This window comes from Lepisma saccharinum, chromosome 23 (genome assembly GCF_977018435.1).
Source record: "Lepisma saccharinum chromosome 23, izLepSacc3.1, whole genome shotgun sequence".
In the NCBI taxonomy this organism is placed as follows: Eukaryota; Metazoa; Arthropoda; class Insecta; order Zygentoma; family Lepismatidae; genus Lepisma; species Lepisma saccharinum.
Window position 1 is genome coordinate 38,355,601 of NC_139251.1, and position 26,302 is coordinate 38,381,902.

The following is a 26,302-nucleotide window of genomic DNA, read 5'->3' on the forward strand; positions in this document are numbered from 1 at the left end:
CTTAAAATAAAGAAAAATGTAAAATCTGAAATTTTTGTAACCTTATTTTCTATTGGGACCATGAAGATTGAATGCAGGAACATAAAATCGGGATTCCACTATAGTGTGTTTAAAAATCAAATATGGTGAAACCCCAATTTTACATTTTCCCAGTTTATACATATTATCTTGATGGTCCCGTTCCAACTTAGCAAATGTTAAAAAGAAAATCCTCAATTTTACAATTTCCTGCATTTTAAGTTTTAAGCCTGGTTCCCTGAAAAATGTAAAATCGAGGTTCCACTGTATGTACCTGAAATACCAATAAAAGTAAAAGGGAAGAATTCCTGGATGTTCATTTTCCTGCATTATACATCCAATCTTCATGGTCCCAACCTAGCAAAATGCTATAAATTTTTTCTTCATTTTATACTTTCCCACATTTTAAGTTTTTAAGCTTGGACCCGTGAAAAATGTAAAATCGAGGATTCACTGTATTAATTTATGTATACAAGCAGTTTATACTACATGCCAATATATTTGGTTTGCCAAGCTAAAATGCCCTTAGTTTCCCCAATCCAAGAGAAAACCACAGACATAAATCTAGGAGTGTAGTGCACACTGACAAAGGAGGGCTAGTTCGGAGTTGCCAAGCATCTTGCCACTTCCTTCCCCACCCCTAAAACGACAGGGAGAGGGTGTACGTTCTTCCATTGCTCCCTTGAACATTTTTAGAGGTGAAAGATTGAGTTTAGTCCCCATCCCTCCCTCACACTCATGCCGCTGGGTAATACAGTGAACATACCCAGAGGAGTAGAGGGAAAGATAGGCAACACTTTCGACTGTCAAACGTGCAGTTTCGACTGGAAGAGGGGTGAGGTAAAGTCGCAAAAGCATGGCGAACACTATATTATTTATTGTATTAACAATAAAAAATCATAGTGCTTGTTGCAAGTTTCTTCCATTTCTTTCCATTTAAATTTCATCTGTGTCAAACTATAGTCGGTGTCAATTTTATCACTCAATCGGCAGATAGAATCTTGAATTTCTTCTTTTTGCTAGGCCTTTAAAAAGGGTAAGTTGTTGAACCACTGGACATATTTACTAGAAACAAAATTATCCACCAAGAAATTTTATTCAGTTTTATCTATTTTTAGAACAAGTCGTCTTCTTTTTATGAAAATATGTGAACGTGTTAATAAAATACTTTTTTTCTTACCAGATAATGCTGAACAGATTATCTGCCATCACAGACATCAGCCGAGCTCGGCCACTATTGCAGGTTCTCCTGAAGCTTTTCCTTTTGTGTGTTAAAGTCCGTAAGAATCAGGAGGTCTTGACCCAGCCTGAGTTGGGAGCCATTGGTGTGTTCCTGGGAGTCTTGCAGTTGTGCTTGTCAACAGAGTCGGAAACTGGTCAGGGCCAAGGCAGCACGATCACAGAACAGTTACTGGACGTGAGTATTCGCGCAAGATTTGCATGTTTTATTATTTAAGTTTTAACTTTAACAGCAACTGCTTTGAAGCACTTAACTAATGCTCCAGTTTTTGCTTTTGGCATCTTGTTTCGTCATTTTCTTATTACCATATTTACGCGTGTATAATGCGCACCCTGGTTTTTGATAGGGAAAAGTGACAAACAATTATATCTCATATATAATGTGCAGTATAATTCAGGTGCAAGAAATTGCTTTCTTAGTTGTAGGAGGCGCATTCAGGACCTTCAAATTAGCCATTAGCAGCAAACGATTTCTTCCATTCAGGCATTACACACTCCAAACATGTCATATTATTTGGCCAGTAATACATTTTAATTATTATTTTTCCTTATCTTTTTGTTCATCCAAAGTACCATAAAAATCAGAACGTTCCTTCATTTCGTGATGGGCTTATTTCAACTGCATTGCACGTTAGTGTCGCCATCTTGAATGGAATACTGTTGCCATATTCAGAAACTACAGAATTCAAGCTTTACAACGATATATAACATGATATAATAAAAAATCAATGCAGGTGTCACAAAATCATGGAATGACCATGTACGGTTTTATGTTGGCTCTCCGAATTATTCCGTACATATTACGCACCACAGTTTTTGGTGACAAAAATTTTGGGAAAAAGTGCGCATTATACATGAGTAAATACGGTATTTTGTTACTTGTGATTTTCAACTTTTTGACAAAATTTCGCGTTGGGAGTAGGTTGAATATCATCTGTATCAGAGAGTACTACTTGTAATGAATCCCTAATATCAGCAGTGAGCTTATACATTCTAATGTACATTTTAAATGATTTCTGTAGGTGAAAAGTGCATTTTTTCTAACACGTTGTGTCACAAAATAGTGCAAAAATTAACTCTTATACATGAAATGTGCTATTTATTTGCAAACACTTTTCTGTGTATTATCCTGAAAGTTTATTATTTCTGTGACAAAATGGACATAAACATATCTCCATTTCCTACTTTTTAAAAAAGTAGATGTGTAAATATGCAGCTTCTTTTGCATTGCAGTCATCTGATAACATACATTTATTTTTATATCAGATCAATAGAATATTGGGTACTTCTCTAATGGCACAGTGGTAGCATCGTCACCTTGTAATCGAGGCATCCCAGGTTCGATACCCGGTGGAGGCATATAGTAGTTTGGATTCCACTTTAAATTGTAGGTCTAGTCGTGATTAGCCTTAATGTGCATAAAGTGGACTTGAAAAACACCAAATCAATCAGTCAATGGAGTATTAGTTATGAGTATCAGTAAATTTTATATCTGTACTTTATCGTTATCAGAGAAAATTCATATCAGCCCATCCTAATATTTTTTTAAAAAATTGTAAACTTTATAATGATTGGTGTCTTTCACAAGGGTGATAAATTGATTTTGATTTACTTGATGTGTTTTATTTATAAGTCTTATAAATGAAGTATGTTCTACCACTTTTGACTAATTATTATAATGAGTGGTGTTTTTATGAAATGGGTGAGGGTACCGTCACAAGCACAAATAGACTTTTTGAAATTGATGAGGTGACAGTCACCACAGTCTCGTTCGACTGCACACTGTGTGGATGAGAGATTGACTTTGGGTGCCTTTCAAGAAGGTCAGCCCCTTATGTCCCAGAGTTGATAGATGATGAAGTAGAATGAACTTCTTATGTGCATATTCAAGCAGCATGTTCAACTTCACTTTGTGTGTTTTCTCACAATATTGCAAACCACATGCAGAGGCTTAAGCAAATTTTCTCTCTTCAGATAATGGAGACAGTCCTCTCTAAAGCAGCATCCCAGTCTGCGGAATCATTCTTGAAGTTCTCGCAGACCTTTGGAGGAGTGGAGCATGTGAAAGCCCTGCTAACTTGCACGACAGCATCCGGTGTCCGTAGTAATTCGTCAGTATTGCTTCATTTGTCCAGGGTCTTGGCTGCTCTCACTTACGGCAATGAAGAAAAAATGGTTTTGCTCATAAAGCATTTTGAAGGGAGCTTGAACTTTAATAAATTTGACTTTGAACATACCACAGAAGACGAGCAAAAGGTAAGCCAATGATTTCATCTGTGTAAGAGGTTTCTAAGTAACTGTGTTATAAGTTTTATATTATAAGATTTGATGCCTAAATTTTGTGAAATTATTTAATTCATTTAGTTACTAAATGTGCACAGAATGATTTAACCTCATTTTGATTACAAAAACTTACAATTATTAAAAGAAGTTAACAATAACTATAGTGTAGTCCAACATTCGACAAAAGTTGAAATTACTGAATTTTGGTATATGTAGACTACATACCATATTTGAGACAGTCCCATTCGCAAAAAAAAATACCCCTTCCCCAGCCTGCAATTTCATTGTAGGACAAGATCGGAATCAGAAATATGGCAGCATTGCAAATTCCTAAACTCTCCCCCACTACAATCATGGTATCAGGCAGAACTGATCACCAGGGAGTAAAACATGGATATCATCTGACAGTGAACCTACACAAAGAAGAAATTTGTTATTCCAGTAGTTTGTAGAAAAAAATGTTCCGGGTTAATGTTTTAAAAATAAATATGACGTGGTAATCTTAAATAGAAACCACTCCCATTTTATTTTTTCAGTACAATATTTGGCACAGGGAAAAGGGTGACCGTGACATGTCTATATACAGTATACATTGCTTATTTTTGTCCAGCAACCCACTACAACTTCTTCATTTATAAATGTTTCACATAATTTGTCTACTCTAGGCATACCTTTTACTATTGAGTATTTAGTAATTTTTTTGACCTCCAATTAGGCAATGTGTTTGTGCTTTACAGAAAATTGAAAAGAGGGAATGTGCACTTTGTACAATCAATGTTGATTGCATTTTTAATGGTACTTTACATATTAATGTATTTTCTCTGTTTTCAGTTGGAACTGTTTTGCATCCTCACATCTGGTATAGAAAGGAATTCCATTGGAAACACATTAAAGGACCATATCATATCATTGGGTATAGTACGGCAGGCTCTAGAATACATAACTGTAAGTAATTTAGTAAAACTGTAATTCTGTAGTGGTTAGTTTTACATTGAATTTTAAATTATGCTGAACACCGCTAATGCAAAATTTCCAGTGCAACAGGCCAGTGTAAACTATAATCACTGTGCTGATCCAATTATTTTTCAGTTTAGTATCACTGTTGACCAGTTATACATATTCAATGAAGACCTTGAATGATCCTTTCACTACCTTAATATATTAAATCAGGTGATTGGTCTGCTGTGTTGCCATACAGTTAGTGCTCTTTTACCTTTTGTCGCCACCAATGGTTCTTGGTTTCAACCTCAGGCTGGGGCATGAGTGTTAATTTGTGAGTTTCCCTTCATCAATTATTATCACTTAACTGCATTGTCACGATTAGCCAGAAAGTGGAAGAAAAGCAACATTAACTCTTTCACTGCTGAAGATATGTTCCTGTGACAAGATGTACTGTGCTTAATAAATTTTACAATTATTAATCCAGTTTGATTTAATGTAGTTCTTAACAGATGATATGTGAAGATAAACAATATCTGGATGTCTTGTAAATCACATTTTCTCACACAAAATTGATGGAAATGAGATATTAAATAAATTTTATACTTTTACCACATTACTCATCATAAGTATGATTCTCCTTCTTATTAATTATTTTATTAGGATTATATCGTGGTACATTACATATACTGGCCGCCTACCATGCTAAAGGTCCCAGGTTCGATCCCCGGCCGGTTCAAATCCGGGAACTTTTCTAATGTTGGAAGCGGCCCCGGCGCCCACCCAACGTCGAATGACGTGGATACCAGGGGGAAACCCTGGGGGTTAAAGGCGGTCAGGGGCGTGATGCTGATCACATCACCCCCACTCACGACCGGATCAAGAAAGTGTGGGGCGTTACCCCCACACCCCCTATATGCCTTCATGGCATGGTGCTAAGCACAGGTGAACACTTTACCTTTTTTTTTTACATTACATTAGCATCAGCTATGTCTTCACTGTCAAAACTAAATAGGTAATTCATCAAAATTTGAATGTTCGTCGCCTGATTCATATGTAGGTAGTAATTCTGCTTCTGTAAGGTAGCACAGATAATGAAACTTCTTGGTAGATGCCATCTATGACACCCCTGGGATTCTTGTAGTCATGTGGTTAGAGAGGTGCAATGGTAGCGATAAGTTGCACCACTTAAGCTACAAGTTCAGCATGGTGGACACCCATTTCACAGAACATCTTATTGTGGTTTCAGCAATGAAAGGGTTAAAAAAAATTATGAGTAGTCCTCTCAACAAACTTCGCAGAATTTGCACTTGATGCACACAGACAACTATATTTCAAATATCACAAATTAAATCATCACCTGGCATTTGATCTAGTTACCCTGTTGTTTCCACGACCGTTTATTTCTGTGATGTGACCTGTTAGTACAGCTAATTTTGTGCTGTGTTTATTTCTAGATGCATGCTCCCTCGGTTAAACCAACATTGCTAAGGGCTGACAGTGATGACTGGAAGGAGTTCATTTCAAAACCAGCTCTGAAGTACATTCTTCGGTTCCTCACAGGATTGGCTACCGAGCATGAACCAACACAGGTGAGTTAGTGATCAATTACTTGATAATTATCATCTATGATAGAGAGCAAGCACCTAATTACCCAGAATTGCATATTCAAGTTTAATCTAAATAAAAAGAAATTCATATCTACATTAAGTGCAGTCAGGCGAAAATTAGCATTGTTAGGTACTTGCAGAAAACCCACAAATTCCAACTGACATGAGTATGTATTCCCTCTTGATTTTTACTATTGTCTTGGTTTTTTTCCAAAAAGGAATTTAAATTGTACAAATTTTAAAGTTTGTGTTAATGGTTCCATAAAAATGACATTTTTCTTCTGACTGTACCTGCAAATATGGAATTAACATGTTGACTCGATAGTTTGTTTTTGTTTTGGATTTTCTTTTGCTGTAAACTGGCAGGTTACTGTGCTTAAAAGCACTAGATCTCTGAGACTATAATTCACAATTAGATGGAAGAAGATTGTACCCTAAGCTTTACAGCACCTTTTCCTTTTAACTTTTCAGTTGGCTGTGGCAGCCGATTGCATCCCCATCATCCACCGCTTGGAGCAGGTTTCATCAGATGAGCACGTGGGATCTTTAGCCGAGAATTTGCTTGAAGCTCTGAGAGGCCATCCAGATGTCGCAAACCGCATTGAGGAAGTGCGGCAGCAGACCAGGGCAGAAAAGAAGCGGCTTGCGATGGCTATGAGAGAGAAACAGCTGGGAGCACTGGGAATGAGAACCAATGAGAAAGGACAGGTGGGTTGGTAGTTCATTAAAAGAAGTTATCCGTTCCTATTGAAACTTTTAACACTTCTTTACTTTGTAATTCCCACATGAAAATTAGCTTTGAAACCATGCATCGATTGAGTTTTATAGAATTACTTGGTAGCTTGATATTTCAAACTCATAAACATTGTTATTCATATTTTCAATGCTTTTATTCTACTCCTTTGAACTATCAGGGTGCAATTTTGCATCATGTATGATGATGTGAACTGTAATCAACAGATGATCGGACATAAAAGCCCAAAATTGTAAAAGCATTGTATGAATTTAAATTAATTTGCAAGCAGTTGCACAGACATGCAGAATATTTTGTGTTTTATATTCTTTTCCTTAACAGTTTTATTGTGAGCTGAAAGACACACTTTTTTCAGATGTGTGAGTTTCGAAGTGCAAAAAGCAGTTTTACCACATCCCTGATTTTTGCCCAGTTGTAAATGACACCATCTGCTGCCTCCCTGCTGGCGTAGTAGTAAAGTCGTCACCTTGTAATGAAGCATCCCAGGTTCAATACCTGGTGGAGGCACAAGTGGTTCGGATCCTACTTTAAACTCTAGGTCCAGTTTCGATTAGCCTTACTGTGCATATGGACTTAAGACCGAAACTCAGACAGATACCATCTCCTGTCAACATGCACCCTTCACTCACAGTCCATGGACCCTGAAATGTTGCTCTGAGACATAAGTGTGGCAGTGCAGTATACCACAAGAATTTCCCATCACCATGGCAACTGGACCAACTTGATTATTCAAAGGTTTATGCAACTCTCCCTGCCTTCCAACTCAAAGGTGAAGAATAGAAATCCAAGTCAGTTTTCATCGTGTGGTCTTTAGTATCCAGATTATTTTGCCCTGAGGAGACTGTCACGCCTCCAATCTCATTTACATACTAACCTGAAGCATCTGCATTGGCTTTTAGGATCAACAACTAGCGTACCACCTTCTGTCACTTCTTGCATCCCTTACCCCAACCCACAGAGATCTCTGATTTAAATGCTTGGAGAGATCCTATGTGTGATGAGGTCACCATACCTCATAGCCCCAGCAAGGGATGAACCAATATGAACTTCAACCAATACCAATAAAGTATTTATTAATCTGTCTATATCAGTGGTATTGGTATTGGAAAGTATTGGTTGAATTTTTTTGCCAATACTTTTTTGGAATTTGGAGTCAGGTTATCCAGGGAATTATGCAAATATTTGATTTTTTTGTGGTTTTCACCAGCATTGTGTGAAAAAATTAACTTCATTATAATGACAAATTATTTTAATATTCTGATGTAATAATAATCCTGTGTGTAACAGCCCATGAAGGGCCTTGGCTTACTTACCAGCTGCCGGTCTCCCTCCCACGCTTTCCCTCGTCACCTCTAAGCATGGAGATCTTCAACCAGGATTGGAATAGTTGGGGGTCAGCCCGATGTATCCCCAGCTGTTGTATTAGGTCTACACGACCGGATTACGCTTACTCATTCGAAGCTCCCCAATTTCCTCAGGATGGTGGGTTGCCACCGGCCCTATACACAGGCCAAAAATTCCTGGAGACTGAACCTGGGATCAAACCCATGCCATCCCTCAGCCGCCGTCCAAAGCAAGGTGCCTTAGACCGCACAGCCACGGAGGAGGACAATATTCTGATGTACTTCTATGAATATTTTAAAGCAAAAACTCTAGTAAATTAATGTAATACAGTTGAACCTGAGTTATATGTATGTCAAGGTGAAGAGAAAATCATATGTGTAATTGAGAATTACTTACAATCAGATTTAGATACCATGTCATATAATTATTAAAATACTGTAATTACTGTGTATCTATTTTGAGGAACAAAATTTACGTAATACAGGTTATTTCTGTCATAAATTGGTAAATTAACGAATCTAAAAGTTTGATTCTTAAATACACTACATTTGCCACTTTATTAGTGAACACTTTGAAACACTGAAATACTACAGTAGACAGTATTGATTTACTACCTAATGTTAAAAAATAATCTAAAATAGCATTTTTTTTTTACTAATAACTGCAAAGTGTGGTATAAGCTATGCCTAGATCTTCAGTTATTTCAATTTTAGTTTTTATGTGGATTAGCATCATCTTCCTGTAAAAATTTGACTTTCTGGTCAAATGTGTAACTTCCCTCTTTCTCTTGTTCATGGCCGACCAAGAAACTGAAAACTGTCACTTCTGTGACATTGATGTAGCTTGGTTACGTACAAATCAACTTTATTTTATGAAAATTGGTACGTATAACACCAAATTACGTGTAAATGCATTACGTACAAATAAGGTTTAATTAACACGTTTTTAAATTATATTATGCTGGGACCTACAGTAATTTACGTATAAAACAGAATTACGCAGAACTGAGTCTCAACTGTGCATACATGCTGATGTTAATCACTATTTGAAGCTGGCCTCTGTGGCACAACGTACTGTGATGCCAGGGGTCCCAGGTTGAAATTATGGCCTGGGCATGACTGCTCTTTGTGAGTGTCTCATCAATTTTATCACATCATCACTCATCTTCACGATTAGCCAAAAGTGTCAGAAAGCAATGTAAAATGACCCAATTCAATCAATCATTAATTTGAACAACTAATTGTTACAAGTTTCAAGCATTGGTATCCCTGTCGGTGAGAAGCAGGAAGTGTATCTTTTGAAAGTGGTATTGGCTTGATAAATTTTGATATTCTCCAGTGTCTGTTTAGTATTTCCTATTTCATTATTTAAAGCCTTTGCCTTCAGGTAACAGCAAAGAGCGCAATTCTGCAGCAGATGGAAGATCTAGGAGAGGAGACTGGACTAGTGTGCGTGATCTGTCGAGAAGGTTATAAGTTCCAACCAGCCAAGACCCTTGGAATCTACACGTTCACAAAAAGATGCAATGTAGAAGAGTTTGAGGTGAAACCAAGGAAGACTGTTGGTTACAGCACTGTTACCCACTTCAACGTTGTTCACATTGACTGTCACATGGCGGCAGTAAGGTACAGTATTATTAGTGTTCCCTACATCTTTAACGCTGTTTGTGTATTTGAGAGCTATTTTGAAGTTATGTGGGCATACTGTAAGGTAGGTAAGTTCCCCGTGCATATAGCACCGTGTCATGAAGGCACATTTAGGCGATGTGGGGGTAGGGTCCCGCATATTCTCGATCTCTGCCATTTTTTTGGAGGTGATGTGATCAGCACCACACTCTGGCCACCTTTACCGCCCAGAGTTGCCCCCAGGAACCCATTGATTTGAGGCTGGGTGAGCCCCAGAGCTGCTTTATGTGGAGACAAGGCTGGAAAAATTCCAACCTTAGATCACCCACCCTGGGAATCAAACCCAGGTCTCACGTGTGGCAGCCAGACCCTCCATACCGATTAGACCACCCCTGCTACAGGGCATACTGTACTTATCATTTAAAAATTAGGTAATGGAAATTTCCATAAGCACACCTCTGATATTTAAAAATATATATTTCTTCTAGAACTGAATTTAAAAATTCAAGTGCCAGGTGTCAATTTTTAGGCACCATGGCAATTGGTTGTCATGTACTGCCCATAAGCGAATGTAAACAAGAACTTTTCTTTTGAGACAGTGTTGCCAGGACTATAATTGCTGATAAGTAAGACAGGCAATTGTTTTTCTTTCAGATTGGCACGTGCTAGAGATGAGTGGGAGTCTGCAGCACTGCAAAATGCAAATACTAAGTGCAATGGCCTATTGCCTCTGTGGGGACCGCAGGTTCCAGAATCACAGTTTGCTAGCTGTTTGGCTCGTCACAACACCTACCTTCAAGAATGTACAGGACACAGGTAGGTTATAAAGGGACTCTTGTCATTTTGTATTTAATTCTTAGTATATTTGTGAAGGGGATGTTATATACAGGGTGGCAAAAAAAGCTCGGAGACTTGTTTTGAGCTATTTTTCTCGTGTTATATTTGTACTTAAATATTCTGTTTTTTTGTTTTTTTTTGTTTTTTTAATTCTTGGTTTAATTTTAGACTAGAAAATGTGATTGCAATCACTTCCGCACCAATGAAATGAAACAAAAGCTGTTGGAAAAAGCATGTTGTTAGTTTCGATTGGTTGCTGGTGATTGTCTTCAAAAACTTATTTTTACTGCGGAGAAGATTTTCATCGTGGAGCATGCACAACTGTCAAAACCAACGTCAATTATTGACAAATGGACAGATGAATTTCGTTGCTGCAAAAGTTGTTGCTTGCTATCGTTTTACGGCATCTGTGGTGGTTTTGTGCAATGGGAAAAATGCCTTTCTGTTCATCAGTCAGAATGTCAAAATCAGCATGCTAGTTATCAGCAAATCATTCTCAGTGACTCGCTGGAACTGTGGGCGGCTGAGCTCTTTGGCGAAGATGGATTCACACTTAAGCAAGACTGGACTCCAGTGCATCCAGCTCGATCAACAATTGCAATGTGTCAAGGGCTGTTTCATGGTTTTGTTGGCAAGATGTTTGTCCTTCAACCAGTTTTATGCTGTTGAAATATTTTTAAAAAAAGTCCCCAAACTTTTTCGTGAACACATCATGTAAAAAAATGAAGAGTTTCAGTGCAAAGGTTTTTTTTTAATAAGAAAATTATTTTGTTGAATATTCTGTTAATATTTGATTATCATCTTGATTTATTTCTTCTGCAGGGACATCGGATATTCTTCCACAGTTCATGATCTGAAGCTGCTGCTGCTGAGATTTGCCCAGGAGAAGTCATTCCATGACGACACTGGCGGAGGTGGTCCACAGTCAAATATGCATCTCATCCCTTATCTCATCCACATGGCACTCTATGTTATTAATACGTAAGTTTCTTTAAGCTATTTTTTTTTTCTGCATAGCTATGGACTGGCTTTATGACCAAATATTTTGAGTCGCGGTCTGACCATGGGTTTGCCTTTGTGTTTGTCCCTTCCACAATTTAATCTAATCAGATCAGGAAAAAAATGTATATGTCTCTTGACGATCAGGCATTTAAGTTCAGGCAATTTGTTTAGGGAAAACAAGTGGAAACTCTCTTCATGGGAGAGTTTCAAATAAAACTGCACAACAAATTTGAAGACATTTTCTGTCCTTTAGATGAAATCATGTGATTTGGACTAAACAAAGGATACAGAAATCAAGTATGAAAACCGTATGCTTCTATCACGCATCATTTTCATTGGACAGCCACCTTATTCATTGCTACAAGTATGCGAGAAAGGCATGTTACAATACACTGTACAGTAAGAAAACACAGTAACGATACCTACGAACGTGACGTTGTGGAGCATTTACGCTTGATATCTGTAGAGGTCTCCCTGGTGATAGACCAACAATAGTCAGTAAGCATACTGCTGTTCCAACGTCTTCTGAAGTGGTTGTGGAACCTTTCCCCATGTCATCAATGACTCCTCCCAGCTTTTGCAGGAAAAAGCCTACACGTGAGTCCAGAAAGTGTAATTTGAGTAACATGTGGCACCCCATGACATGAAATCAATGCACCGTGTCATGAACAATGGCCTCTTAATTTTGTGGAGCATTTACGTTTGTACATATCTGTAGGGGTGTCCCTGATGATAGACCATCAAACACACCATCATGAAGAACGGTTCTAATTTGTGTGTTAATAAACACACCTTGCATAACCTTTGCCTCACTTAAGTGTGGGAATTTCGTCCAGAGGTACCTGAAAGCTTGTCCTCGTCCTAGTGCTTTGACGAAGATTTTCATTAAACCGAGCTTGATGTGTAATGGGACAGAAAGACATTCTGAATGATTATATTAAAATTTTTGGTTGCGTCTGCACGTGTGGCAATTTTGTACCCTTCAATATATGCAGGGAAATATTCCCCTTCTCTGAGATTCTTACTTAAAATGTTAAAACAAGGGTTGTAAAAAGCGCAAGGTTGTAGACAAGACAAAAACAATACATTAAAAAGTCGAATTAACTAAAAGCTTCCTCACAGACCAGCTAAAGCTAAAATCATTTGATAAAACAGTGTCATCATCTCCCAGGGATGAGAAACAGCTGGCGAGATTAGAAGTTTGCCGGAGGAAAGCAAAATCAACAAGAATATGTAGAATACTTAAAACGACATTACAAATACAGCACATGGAAGGTCGAACCCTTGCAGCAAGTGACCATGGGTTAGACGGCTGTGTCTAATACTCAGTTGAGTAAGAACTTCTTCTTGACTAGAGAGAAAGAGAGGAACGCCATGCACCTATGGTGGGCTTAATCGTGTGAAACTTCTTCCTCGTTACTGCATCCCACATTTTGGGGCTTGTCAATGTTATCTCGTGAAATGTTCTTGATGCCTGTCGTTGTGTGGCAGCCATTGTTTACGGACATAATGATTATCTCTGTCCCGACTGTCACACTCAACAGAGGAAGCAACAATATTTCATGTAACCTTCTTGCATACATCTTATCCCGTCATACCAATGAGCATTCATTCTTTGTAACACAGGAGAAACACACTTTCGGCTATTGTCACATACATTTCTTATGTAACTTTCAAATTTTGTGTTTTTGGCTAAATGACACGTGATACACTGAAACAAATTGCAGATTCGTTTTTGTCATACATTATAATCACACATTTTCATCTAAAGGACAAATTTCGTGTTGTGCAGTGAATTAATATTAATCCATCCTTAATCACTAAATAAATGAACATCTTAATATGATCAGTGAAGGGGCATTACACTCATGCCTTTATAATAGAGATGAGCCAAGATGAAAATTTTGCTGATACCAATCAAGTATTGATATCCAATGTACTAATAACAATATTCTACCAATCTGATATAAAATTGGCAACGTTCCATTAAGAGCCTGATTGGATCATTATGCTATAGATATTTACACTTCAAAAATAGAACATATAATAAATTAAATGTAACAAAACGACAGAATTTTGCACTAAATTACAGTGGAACTTTGATTCTATGTTTTTCAGGGGACCAAGGTGAAAAGACTTGAAAATGTAAAATTGAGGGAAATTTTGTAACATTTTGCTATGTTGGGACCATCGAGATTGAATATATAATGCAGGAGAACATTAAATCAGGGAACGTAAAATCAAGATTCCACTGAAAAGACTATGGATGGATATATTGGATTGGTGAAATTATCAGCAATATTACAGATATGCTGATGTGCCTATGCTAGCTGGCATTCATTACAGTGTGTTGAGTGCAATGTGCTCCAAAGCCTGATGTCCTAGGGTGGAACTCTGGTTTGGAATGGATGTATATAATTGTGTTTAGCCTGGCACCATTTCACTACTTTGTCATTCAGTCTCAACTTGATACCCAGGAGTAGGAAAGCAACATAAAATGCCAGAAATAGAAAATAGAACCAATAGAATAGCACAGGGTGGCTACTCACCAGGAACCATGAATTCTGGGAATTGTGCATGAATTATTGGCTCCGCGAATTCTGCACGAATTTTTCTCTGTAGGCGTGAAAAATTGCAACTTTTATTAATCCAAACCTCATTGGATTTATGCATATTTATAAATTTCCTGAGGCAAGTGTTTCACTGTTTAGCTTTTATTTTTATCAAGGATGGAAAAGAAATCTGGGTGGAAATAAAATAAAATTCTCTTCATATGTTTTCTTTCTTAATGTCCTTTGCAGAACAATCTGTCTGACAGACGGAAGATTATTGCAAGATATATCTTGAAGTTGATTAACTAAATTTGAGTTTGAAATTCTTGTACAATTAACAATATTTCGTACATTAGTATATCCCGTAACATTTGTGACTTATGTTTGAAAATGTATTTCGAGTCTTAAGTATTTGAAATGTCAAATGTAAACTCTGCACCTTAAATTAAATATTTTAAATATATACATACCATTTAATTGAATTGTACTTTTTTGGATGCATTGGAATTACACATACCTTTATATTTTAATATATTTAATTCATAATACGTAAGGTTGAAATAGGGAAAACATGTGCTTGAACCTTTGAAATTTATAATCACCCCTTTGAATCGACAACATTGAAATAAAGAGGGATATCTTCTTAATGGGGGGAGGGGGGAGCTTTAATATAAATAGTTGATTAATATAGTATGATTTGTTTATTGAAAGTAGCATATAGTGGTCACCCTGTACCATTGAATCTTTCCTATTTTCTACAGAACTCGCTCTGGTCAACGTGAAGAGAAGAACCTGAACAGTTACCTGGAAAGTGGAACGGAGAAGTGGGTGGACTCTGCATATGAAGCTGAAGGACCATTGTATTGGGCTGTTCTGTCTGTTATGCTCCATCCACCTGCAAGATGGAATAGCACTAGGCTGGCACATCTGAAGAGGCTTCTGATTCTTGCACAGTCACGCTTTGTCGATACTCAAGGGGGAAACAAACTCTCTGATCATACTGTAAAGGATTACACTGTATACAAGAGCTATTTGGTGTTCTTTGGACTTGTCGATGGGATTTACAGCCACTTCTTTAAGGTAAGCTCCTCCCCACACACGTATTTACTGTATATTTATGATTTTGTATGGCGAGTTTCATTCATTCATTAAATAAAATCATTTTTCCCGTGTGAAAAATCCATTTGCCACTAATAAATTAATTCATTTCACCTGATGAAGTTTTGTAGTGTATATACATTCAAATTTATGGTGAATAAAATATTAACATCTCATTATATACTTAGTCTAACATTAACTATTCTAAAAAGCTGTGAATTGCTGAAATATTCAAGTATTGTTATTAGTTGAAGGTGTTATCTACTCAGCTCTAGTTCATACATATTGCATTGTTCTGTCATGATGAAACTTGATAGTTCTTTTTTCTTCTTCCAGAAAGTACCAGTGTCATCTGATGACCAGTGGCCTGCTGTCCTGGCAGACTACATTAGACACAATGATGAGGCTTTGTTGAAATCTTCTGAGAAACTTTTGGCTATTTACCGAGAAGAATTGCTTTTGTGTACTTCATTTGAAGAATTCTGTGATGTTTCAGGTACGTGCTACTTTCTTAAATTGCTTGTACAGTGTATGTAAGAAGTGACTGTAATTTAGCGTCACAGCATATGTAACTCAAAAATACCTTTCTCTTCGGTGTTTGTTACATATTTGGCATATTTCAGGTACTCAGAGATAGTTTTTCAATTATATAATAAAATTTTCTACTTGAGTAGTTTAGAACCAATAAATTCTATACTTAATAAAAGCAACTCCTACAATAAAGGAGTGTAGATTTATAAATAGTGCAAAAGGATACATAGAATTGAACATTTAACCTTGAGAGGATTAGTGTTATAAATCTAGAACAGCTCAGGTATTGCACAACGGCTGATATTCCGCATGGTGATACCACCACCTCGAGCTAGCAATCAACACGTCATTTCTTCAAAACTGCACATGATATTTCACTTAGCTTTTTCCTTCATTTGTATGTATATGAGGGTACGACATAATTGAATCACAAAACAATGTAGTTATTGATGCTATTTTTAACAAATGCATTTTAAAAATTTTTTGGGGATGGGACAGATTAATCGGTACTCTATCGGTATCAGCTGATATATACATATCAGTGTATCGGTTTATCAGTAAAATTACCAATTATTTCACCGATCCGATATATCAATAAATATCTTATAATTTAGTGCAAAATGCTGCCATTTTGTTAAATTTGTGTAGATTATCTCGATGCCCTAATTTTTAGAAAATTATGTCTAAATAGGAACTTCTTTTGCACTGCAGTCAACCCGAAACACACATTTATTAGGAGGTCAATGAACCATTCAGGTTCTTCAAAGACCATTTCAAATTTTATATTGGTATAGGCTAGGGATGTGACGAAGCTGAAAATTTACCGATGCCGATGTACTCACCGATAATTTTTGGAACCGATACCGATGCCGATATTCAACCGATTCCGATACATAAGATTATTAAACAGAAATGGGATGTTATTTTCAGCATGACAAAAATAAATTTGCTATGTACATTTCTATTGTATATCATTTGTACGTATATACATATATATTCTCAAGAGATGCGAATGTACATTTGCATCTACAAAATGTTATGTGAACCTTTAAAAATAACATGGATTCTCAAGAGATTAAACGTTAGTACACAAGCAGTTCTTTGAAATGCAAAATGCATTCCTGTTCTGCTAGATTGAACTTCAGAAACACGAGATTTGGAAGCACTTCAGGAAGTAACCTACTTCTTCTCTTATCTCAAATCTGTTCATCAACACTGAACACTCAATCACTGAATACTGATGCAGCAGGTATGCCCAAGTATTTTCTCAGCACCTGCTTCAGGTTTGAATATTCATTTTTGAATTTCCAATACAACAGCAGATCTTGGTTCAGCAATGTACTGTTTTATTTCCGATTTATAGTTAGGTTGATCCTCTGAATGAGTTTGCAATAATTTTATTACAAAAACTCTACAATAATGTCGAATCATAATCAAATTTTCAATAAATCTTACAAAACTAGAATATAAAACTTAATAGAAGGTAAAATCTCTAGTATAATCTTTACCGGTTTAAATATCGGATTTTTGCCGATTCCAATACCGATGCCGATATGTCAATTTCGGCCGATTTTCATACATCTGTAATCGGCTTCGGCACATCCCTAGTGTAGGCCAATATTTCATATCGGCCCATCCCTAACATTTTTTAAATGCTAGTGTCCTTATCTGTCAGTGCTGATGTCAATTTCCGTGCTATTAAGCCCACAAATGGTACATGGCATTCATCGTACTGTCCCTGCAGTTCAAAAGAAGTTATTCTAACTCAGCTGTGGATTGGACACAACCGTCTCAAGAGCTGGACTCTGCAGTGTCGTGTCTGTAATGTCAAGTGTTCGGCATATTTTTATTGAATGTGCCAATTTTACTATACTTGGGCAACTTTTAATTTTCCAAACTGTTGATCATCCTAGTTTGCAGATTGCGACAGTGTTTTAACAAATGTTTTTAGATTTTTGAGAGAGCCGATCTCTTCCACTGTCTGTGAGGAGGCTTTTAGTGTGTTCTTACCTTTTTAATATGTTGTGTGTCCTGTCTTTACAACCTTGCACTTTTAAACCTTTCTGAAGGTAACGGGTTTAGATATGGGGATATTTCCCCATATAGATTGAAGGGTGCCAAATGGCCACATGTGAAGAAGCACCCAACAATTTTACTTAATTCATTCCATCCCAAACTATGGAGTTGTTTATCAGTATGTCATGTCACTTCCAATGATTACACTGGGGAACAGTGAAATTGCGGCACAGTGTTCGAGAGCTAATTTAGGGCGATTTCATGCTGCTGAATAATGATATAATAATATATTTCCTGAATTGGCTCTAATTTATGAAATAAATGCAACTAAATCAAAATGGCGGAAACATAAGACATACATATAAATGAACTTCCAACAACAATTTACTATTTCTTTTTGTGATTACAATAATTATTATAAAAATAAATTTATATAGGCCTATGATCATAATAATTAAGAAAATATGTACACAATGAAGTAACAAACTATGTGAAACGTTTGCTATACGATTTCCTGCTGTATTGCTTTTTAGGACAATCCCTCTGTAAGCTCCAACAGTAGTCGGCCATCATGTGGCGATCCCACCGTCCCTGGTACCTTTCTTCCATTATCCTTATATCCTAATGGAACCTTTCTCCCTGTTCTTCACTAATATCACCAAGGTTCTCAGGGAATCTGTCAATGTAGCTATGTAGAAAATGTATCTTCACACTCATATTAGCTCCCAATTTCTAAAAATTTTTCAACATATTTCCAACTATATCGCGGTAATTTTCTGCTCTGTCATTCCCCCAAAAGTTTTTTGACGACTGACACAAAGCTCAGCCAGGCCTCAGATTCGATATAAGACATGTAAGTTGTAAAATTGGCATCATTTATAAGTGTACGAATTTGTGGTCCGTCAAAGATTCCTGCCTTCAATTTTTCTATACTTAGTCCTGGAAAAGTGTGGCATATATATTTGAAACAATCACCACTTGTATCTAAGGCCTTGACAAACTGTTTTATCAACCCAAGTTTAATATGCAGTGGCGGAAGGATGATTTTGTCCCTATCTATCAGCGGTTCATGAATGATATTAGCTTTTCCCACTGTAATATTTTCCCTTGGGGGCCAAACTTTTATCGTCCAATGCTTTTCTCTAGCACGACTATCCCACAAACATAGGAGATATATTGCCTAGCAATGCTTCATAAGTTGCCTAGCAACAATTTAAAAATATATTAATAAGTTTCTTAATGGGATTTTCAGCCCATTATCAAATTTTGATATTACCGAGAAAGCGTGGAGTAATTTTACCTCCTACATTTTCCATGGTGTGTTTATTTTTTAAACTGGAGTCAATTCAACTGAACCAATCATACAATTGGCAATCACAGCTGTTTTGTGTGCTGAAACTGTTATTAAACTTTATGCCACAAAATAAAATCTTTTTTTTGTTCCCAAGTGTTATAGCAGTAAAAATACACAAATTATCCACAGCACGCAAGCACTTATAAAAAAAATATGCTAATATACATGTATGTTTTTGGAATAAGTGTAACATCGTTGATTTTCAAGATACAAATGTTTTATTAACACCAAAACCATCGGTAAGAAATGTAGTTTGGATAGGTATACAGTGATGATTTAAGGTGATGTCGGAAAGATAACGTCATTGTTACTGTACGCACATCCAGAGCTTCTCCTCTCAAAGTTTTCCACATTGCCCTTGCCAACATCTTTCATGTCATCTTTCCGACATCATCTTCCATACTTAACCTTTTGCCGCCCAAGGCCTTTTTCACAGGTAAGCCTCTATTGCCCGAGCCGATTTTGAGTAAAATGCAGAGTTTCAATTAAATGAGTGTAGATCGGAGGCTAATTGCCCTAGAGAGATGAGTGATATACCGTTGTACGCGGAATGAACCAGAGATTCAGACTATATGATTTTTTTTAAATTCGGCATATATGTGGTGGGGGGAGGGGGCTAACTCTCAAAATTCCAAAATTTCACAAAAAAAAAATTGGTTCCCCCACCCTAACCCCAAGAAAAAAGTACATGACAGTGTCGACATGCACATGGAAATGATCGCTGACATGTAAGGAACACAAAAATATTTGCATTATTATCATATGACCAATGTAACTTGAGTTGTACCCCTAGAAGGAATGGTCGGCACGCCACTGATTCAAGCTTCAAAATGCAGCGGTACCTTGAAATGACTATAGCTCAGAAACTAAATGCCCTAGAGATATAAAAGATATACCGTTGTACGCAGAATGAATCACAGATTCAGACGATATATAATTTATGCACATTCGGCGTATACATGGAGGGGGAAAGGGGGGAAATCCACTGAAAATACTTTTTAAAAAAAATGGCGTTTCTCCCCCCCCCACCCCCACCCCCAAAAAAAGGATATGAAAAGTTCAAAATGCACATAGAAATTATCCCTGGCATGTAAGACACAGAAAAATATTTGCATCATTGTCGTATGACCAATGTAACTTGAGTTGTACCCCCAAAAGAAATGGTCGGGATGCCACTGATTGAAGCTTCAAAATGCAGCGGTACCTTGAAATGACTATAGCTCAGAAACTAAATGCACTAGAGATATGAAAGATATACCGTTGTACGCAGAATGAATCACAGAATTAGACGATATATAATTTATGCACATTCGGTGTACATATGGAGGGGAAAGGGGGGAAATTCCCTCAAAAATACTTTTCTTAAAAAAATGGTGTTTCCCCCCCCCCCCCCCGGCCCCGAAAAAAAAAGTCAAAATGCACAAAATGCAAAATTTATGCAAATTTGGTGTATATATGGAGGGGGAAGGGAGAAAACCCCCAAAAATTATTTTAAAAAATTGTCACTTCACCCAAAAAATGTCCTCGCACTTGGACACAAAACGACACCTACACACAACATTCACGGACGAAAAGCTAGAACGTAGTGACAAATGAGCGCCAATTCTTACAGCTGCTTGAAATTCTATTCTTAGACAATGCTGGGTAACCCCTGTTGCCACTTGTAGACACTTGTGCTAAAAAAAAACAAAGGTTTCCTTCAGCGCGCTTCGAAATTCCATTCTCACAACGCAGATTCAACAACCAGTCTCCCCCTCCCCCTCCCACCACCCCCTCACGGAAAACTTTCATTTTGACATCCGATACTGATAAACAAGCTTCCTTCGAAAGCACTTAGCAGGAGGGAGTGAAAAGCATTGCTTTAGAACAACAAAGCCGGTCTTCCTTTGTCGGCAAAAAATTGGCCTTGAAAAGAGATGCAAAAGAGAAGTCCCTTTTCCCACCTTTCCCCCTCCATTTTCATGAAGACAAAAAAATGCAAAAAAAAACATTTCTGTTAAATACATGTGTTAGGAACAATATAAAAAAATAAAATCGAAATTCTAGCCAAAAATAGAAAAGTTATAACGTAAAAACTATGACCTTGACACAGCGTCTCGATCGAGATGCTTGGTTCCGTGAGGGTTACTTTTGGATATCTCGTTCGAGACGCTTGGGCAGCAAAAGGTTAAATCATCACTGTATACCAATTCAAACTGCATTTCTTACTGTTGGTGTTAATAAAACGTTTGTATCTTGAAAATCAAACGTTTGTATCTTGAAAATCAACGACGTTACACTTATTCCAAAAACATGCTTTCTTTTTGCATCACCTTGTATAATGGTTGATGAACATCTATTTGTATCATGAGGAATAAGTGCTGCACATTCAACGTAGATGTAGAAGAGACATAACGATTTCTGTCGTACCTGTAGTTGTATTGAAGCAATATTTTAAGTTTTTGTGTTTTTTTATAGCTGTAAAGTGGTAATGCCTTCCAAAAACATGAAGTGAAGTGTCAATTAACCTTCGATGTCTTTAAACTATAAAGTTGTTTAACACAGCTGAATAAAGTTATTACTATGTTATTACTAATTTAGTTAATTATAGTATTTTTTTTATTCCCATTATAGGTCTGCTTAGCGAAATTACAAACCCACCTATCTATCTAGCTGATGCACTGAAGGAAGCACCGTAAAATTCAGGATGTTACAATCTTTATTTCATGTAATAGGTTTGTTTGTAGTTTCTGTTGACCCTCCCCTCCCTCCAATCCAAGTTCTCATTTCATTTGTAGTCAATTTTTTGTTATTTGTGAGAACTCTTTACTTTTAATGATTCATTATTTTGCTGGTTCATAAATAGGTTTAAAAATAGGGTTTTTGTGTGTGGAACATTTTGAAAGCTTCAGCCTGTGATTATATCTGCCTATTGCTGAAAATATACTGGTTTAAGAAATCAAATGAAAGTTATGTAACAATGGTGCTTACTCATCAATATTGCTTTTGCGTAAGGAAAATTAATTTTTTAATTGCATACATACATATATATTACATACATATTTCATTTACTGTAGTATGGCAGTTTGTTATTATTTTCCATTTAATGAAAAGTTTAGTGTGTTTTCATATCTTAATGTGTGCTGTGTTATAAGCAAGAATTTTATGTTATATAATAGTGGTTGTATAAAAATAGCTTGCTGCTGAAGAACGAACATGTATTTTTCCTATTTATTTGCACTTATAATTAATCTTGAGATGATCAGTTGTAATTTATGTATATGGTTATATTTGGAATAAAGATGACACATGTACAATATGTTAATTGTCTAGTTATTACAGTCTAAATTTGATTTTTGCATTTTGCACCACCTTCCGTGTAGATCCACCTTGCCAGAGGGAGGGGCTGAGTAGCACAAATGGCAAGTCAGTCTGCTATCATTACAGATTGGCTACTCATCGGGAATCCTTTAATTCTGGGAATTAATGCGTGAATTTTTGTCCGTAGATGTGAAAAGTTGCAACTTTTATTATTCCAAATCCTATTGAATTTGTACATATTTATAAATGCCCTGAGGAATGTTTTTCACAGTTTAGATTTTATTTTTATTGAGGAAGGAAAAGAAAGCTGCATGGAAAATAAAACAGAATTCTGTAAATCCATTTACTTTGTTAGTGTTCTTTGAAGAACAATTTGACAGACAGAAGATTGCAATATAAGATATCATGAACTTGATTAGGTAAATTTGAGTTTGAAATTTTCATACAATTAACAATTTTTCGTAGACTAGTATATTCCGTAACATTTGTGACTTGTGTTTCTAGATGTATTTTGAGTCTTGAGTAAGTGAAATGGCAAAGGTAAACTCCACACCTTAAATTAAATATTTTAAATACATATGTACATATATATGTATTTCTTCTCACACCGATGATGCTATGAAATTAGCGAAAATTTTGAATTTTTCTACTGTCCGGTGAGTGTTTCCTTTTACCTTCTTTATATATATATCAACACTCACCGGACAGTAGAAAAATTCAAAATTTTCGCTAACTTTGTAGCATCATCGGTGTGAGGAGAAAGAGACGGAACCGGAAGTTTGGGCCCTGCAGAGTTGCCAGGTCCCCATCGAAGAAGAAGCGGTGCGTAGAACGAAAAAAAAACACTGTTTCGTCACCAGGCTCGTCGTAAACTGTGAGTGTGTAGGATGAGGCGGGAGGGATGGGATGTCTTGGGAAGGATGGTGGGTGAGAGATAGTCATTACTGGGTGGCCTTGTTCAGGCCAGGTGGAGTGGTTGCACTCATGGCCGATATATAGGCCCTCTCCCATCTTTTGCGAACAGAGGTGTTGGCTGGTTGGGTAGGAGATGGATGATCGCTACCCGGAAGCAGTAGTTGAAACTGATGTTGTGGTGGTTGGTGTGGACGGCGACAGTGAAGTCCAGGTTGTGGGTGGAGGAGCGGTGGTTATTGATGCGGAGGTTGAGGGCCGTTGATGTTTCCCCCAGGTAAAAATCACCACAGATGTTGCAGGTGAGGATGTAGATAAGGTTTGAGGCATGGCAGGTCCCTTTGGGATGGAGGGTAAATTTGCCAGTGGCCGTGTGCACCTGGAGGGTGTGAGAGGTAATGAGGATGGGGCAGGTCTTGCACCTAGAGCGGTTGAATTTATGGGCAGGGGGGTGTTGGATGTGTGGTGAAGGAGTGTTGTGGACCAGGATGTTTTGGAGGTTGGGTGGGCGTTTGAAAACCACTCTGGGTTTGTTGGGAAATATGTTTTTGGTTTCAGGATCACTGTGGAGAATTGGGAGAAGAGAGTGCAGTGTGTGCCTGATTTTGTTGAGGTGGGGATGATATTGGGTGATGAGTGCAGGTGGGTTGGTGGCAACAGGTTTCTTGGTGGTAGTGGTGTGTGAGGCAGCTTGCGATATTTGCTTGGTGACCAGGATGGAGGGATATCCACGGTTGACCAGGGCCTGGTGTAGGCGGAGGTTATAATTCTGGCGGGAGGTAGGTGAAGTGTTTAGGCGCTGTCCCCTGAGGGCAAGAGAGAATGGAATGGCTTTTTTGGTGTGGAACGGGTGGGAGCTGGAGAAGTGTAGGTATTGCATGCGGTTGGTGGGTTTTATGTAAATGGAGGTAGTCAGGTGTCCTCTCTCGATGTGCACTAGGGATGGCCAGATCCGGATCCGGTTGGTTCCGGATCCTAAATTTTTTCGGATCCGGATCCGGAATTTGCTGGAGGTTGGTGAGGTTGCCCCCTAGAACAGATTTTTAGCCGAAACAAAAAAACACGTATTTCTTCATTTGGGCCCCTCTATAAATCTGCCAAGTTTCATGGAAATCGGAGGGGGACACAGGGGTCAAATGCCCACTTAAATTTGTCCTCATCTTGACATTTGAGGGGGTTGCCCCCTAAAACAGTTTTTTAGCCGAAACAAAAAAACACGTATTTCTTCATTTTGGCCCGTTTATACACACATCTGCCAAGTTTCATGGAAATCGGAGGGGGACACACAGGTCAAATGCCCACTTCAATTTGTCCTCATCTTGACATTTGAGGGGGGTTGCCTCCTAGAACAGATTTTTAGCCGAAACAAAAAAAACACTTATTTCTTCCTTTAGGCCCCTCTATAAATCTGCCAAGTTTCATGGAAATTGGAGGGGGACACAGGGGTCAAATGCCCACTTAAATTTGTCCTCATCTTGACATTTGAGGGGGTTGCCCCCTAAAACAGTTTTTTAGCCGAAACAAAAAAACACGTATTTCTTCATTTGGGCCCGTTTATACAAACATCTGCCAAGTTTCATGGAAATCGGAGGGGGACACAGGGGTCAGATCCCCACTTCAATTTGTCCTCATCTTGACATTTGAGTGGGTTTTGCCCCGTAAAACAGTTTTTAGCTGAAACAAAAAAAACATATTTCTTCCTTTAGGCCCCTCTATACACCTGCCACGTTTCATGGAAATCTGAGGGGAACACAGGAGTCAGATCCCCACTTCAATTTGTCCTCATCTTGACATTTGAGGGAAGGTTGCCCCCTAGAACAGATTTTTAGCCGAAACAAAAAAAAAACACGTATTTATTCCTTTGGGCCCCTCTATAAATCTGCCAAGTTTCATGGAAATCGGAGGGGGACACAGGGGTCAAATGCCCACTTAAATTTGTCCTCATTGACATTTGAGGGGGTTGCCCCCTAAAACAGTTTTTTAGCCGAAACAAAAAAAACACGTATTTCTTCATTTGGGCCCGTTTATACACACATCTGCCAAGTTTCATGGAAATCGGAGGGGGACACAGGGGTCAGATCCGCACTTCAATTTTTCCTCATCTTGACATTTGAGTGGGTTTTGCCCCGTAAAACCGTTTTTTAGCTGAAACAAAAAAAGCACGTATTTCTTCCTTTGGGCCCCACTATACACTTGCAAAGTTTCATGGAAATCCGAGGTGGACACATAGGTCAAATGCCCACTTAAATTTGTCCTCATATTGACATTTGAGGGGGGTTGCCCCCTAGAACAGTTTTTTAGCCGAAACAAAAAAAAAAAACGTATTTCTTCCTTGGGGCCCATTTATACACACACCTGCCAAGTATCATGGAAATCGGAGGGGGACACAGGGGACAGATCCTCACTTCAATTTTTCCTCATCTTGACATTTGAGGGGGTTTTGCCCCCTAAAACTGTTTTTTAGCTGAAACAAAAAAACACATATTTATTCCATTGGGCCCCACTATACACCTGCCAAGTTTCATGGAAATCGGAGGGGGACACTTAGATAACCTCCCTTGTTAGTCTTACACATTGTAATTATATAACACTGCATATATTATAATGTTTTATTTTAATTTGTGAAACTAACTGTAGAACAATTGTATAATTTTTGTATAACATTTCTATCTTGTTATATGTGTTAAAGGTTTCATCCTGGAATAGAATGGATCACATTTATGTGTGTTTTCATTTCCAATACATTCGAATGAATACATATTCGTTTCAATGGCATTTACAAAATCACCTCTGACATTTTATGTTAAACAAGTAAGATTATTTTTGTGCACGAGTGTGTTAGCCGATGCGTAGCAAAGTATTTTAGGAACAACACTTGATAAAAATTA

The 26,302-nt window shown here is 37.6% G+C and overlaps 1 protein-coding gene across 3 annotated transcripts in view; it reads left to right on the plus strand.

Moving 5' to 3' along the window:
- poe (E3 ubiquitin-protein ligase-like protein poe) overlaps positions 1-22,494 on the plus strand; it is a 206,180-nt gene extending 183,686 nt beyond the window's left edge. For all 3 annotated transcript variants that reach the window (XM_083109941.1, XM_083109943.1, XM_083109942.1), the window contains 11 exons: positions 1,202-1,435; positions 3,232-3,513; positions 4,372-4,485; positions 5,937-6,071; positions 6,561-6,797; positions 9,574-9,812; positions 10,467-10,628; positions 11,472-11,630; positions 14,965-15,283; positions 15,638-15,797; positions 21,816-22,494. In XM_083109941.1, the coding sequence (XP_082966067.1) occupies positions 1,202-1,435; positions 3,232-3,513; positions 4,372-4,485; positions 5,937-6,071; positions 6,561-6,797; positions 9,574-9,812; positions 10,467-10,628; positions 11,472-11,630; positions 14,965-15,283; positions 15,638-15,797; positions 21,816-21,880 (2,106 nt within the window). In that variant the 3' untranslated portion in view covers positions 21,881-22,494. The remainder of the gene's footprint in view (positions 1-1,201; positions 1,436-3,231; positions 3,514-4,371; positions 4,486-5,936; positions 6,072-6,560; positions 6,798-9,573; positions 9,813-10,466; positions 10,629-11,471; positions 11,631-14,964; positions 15,284-15,637; positions 15,798-21,815) is intronic.
- Positions 22,495-26,302: the final 3,808 nt, after the last annotated feature.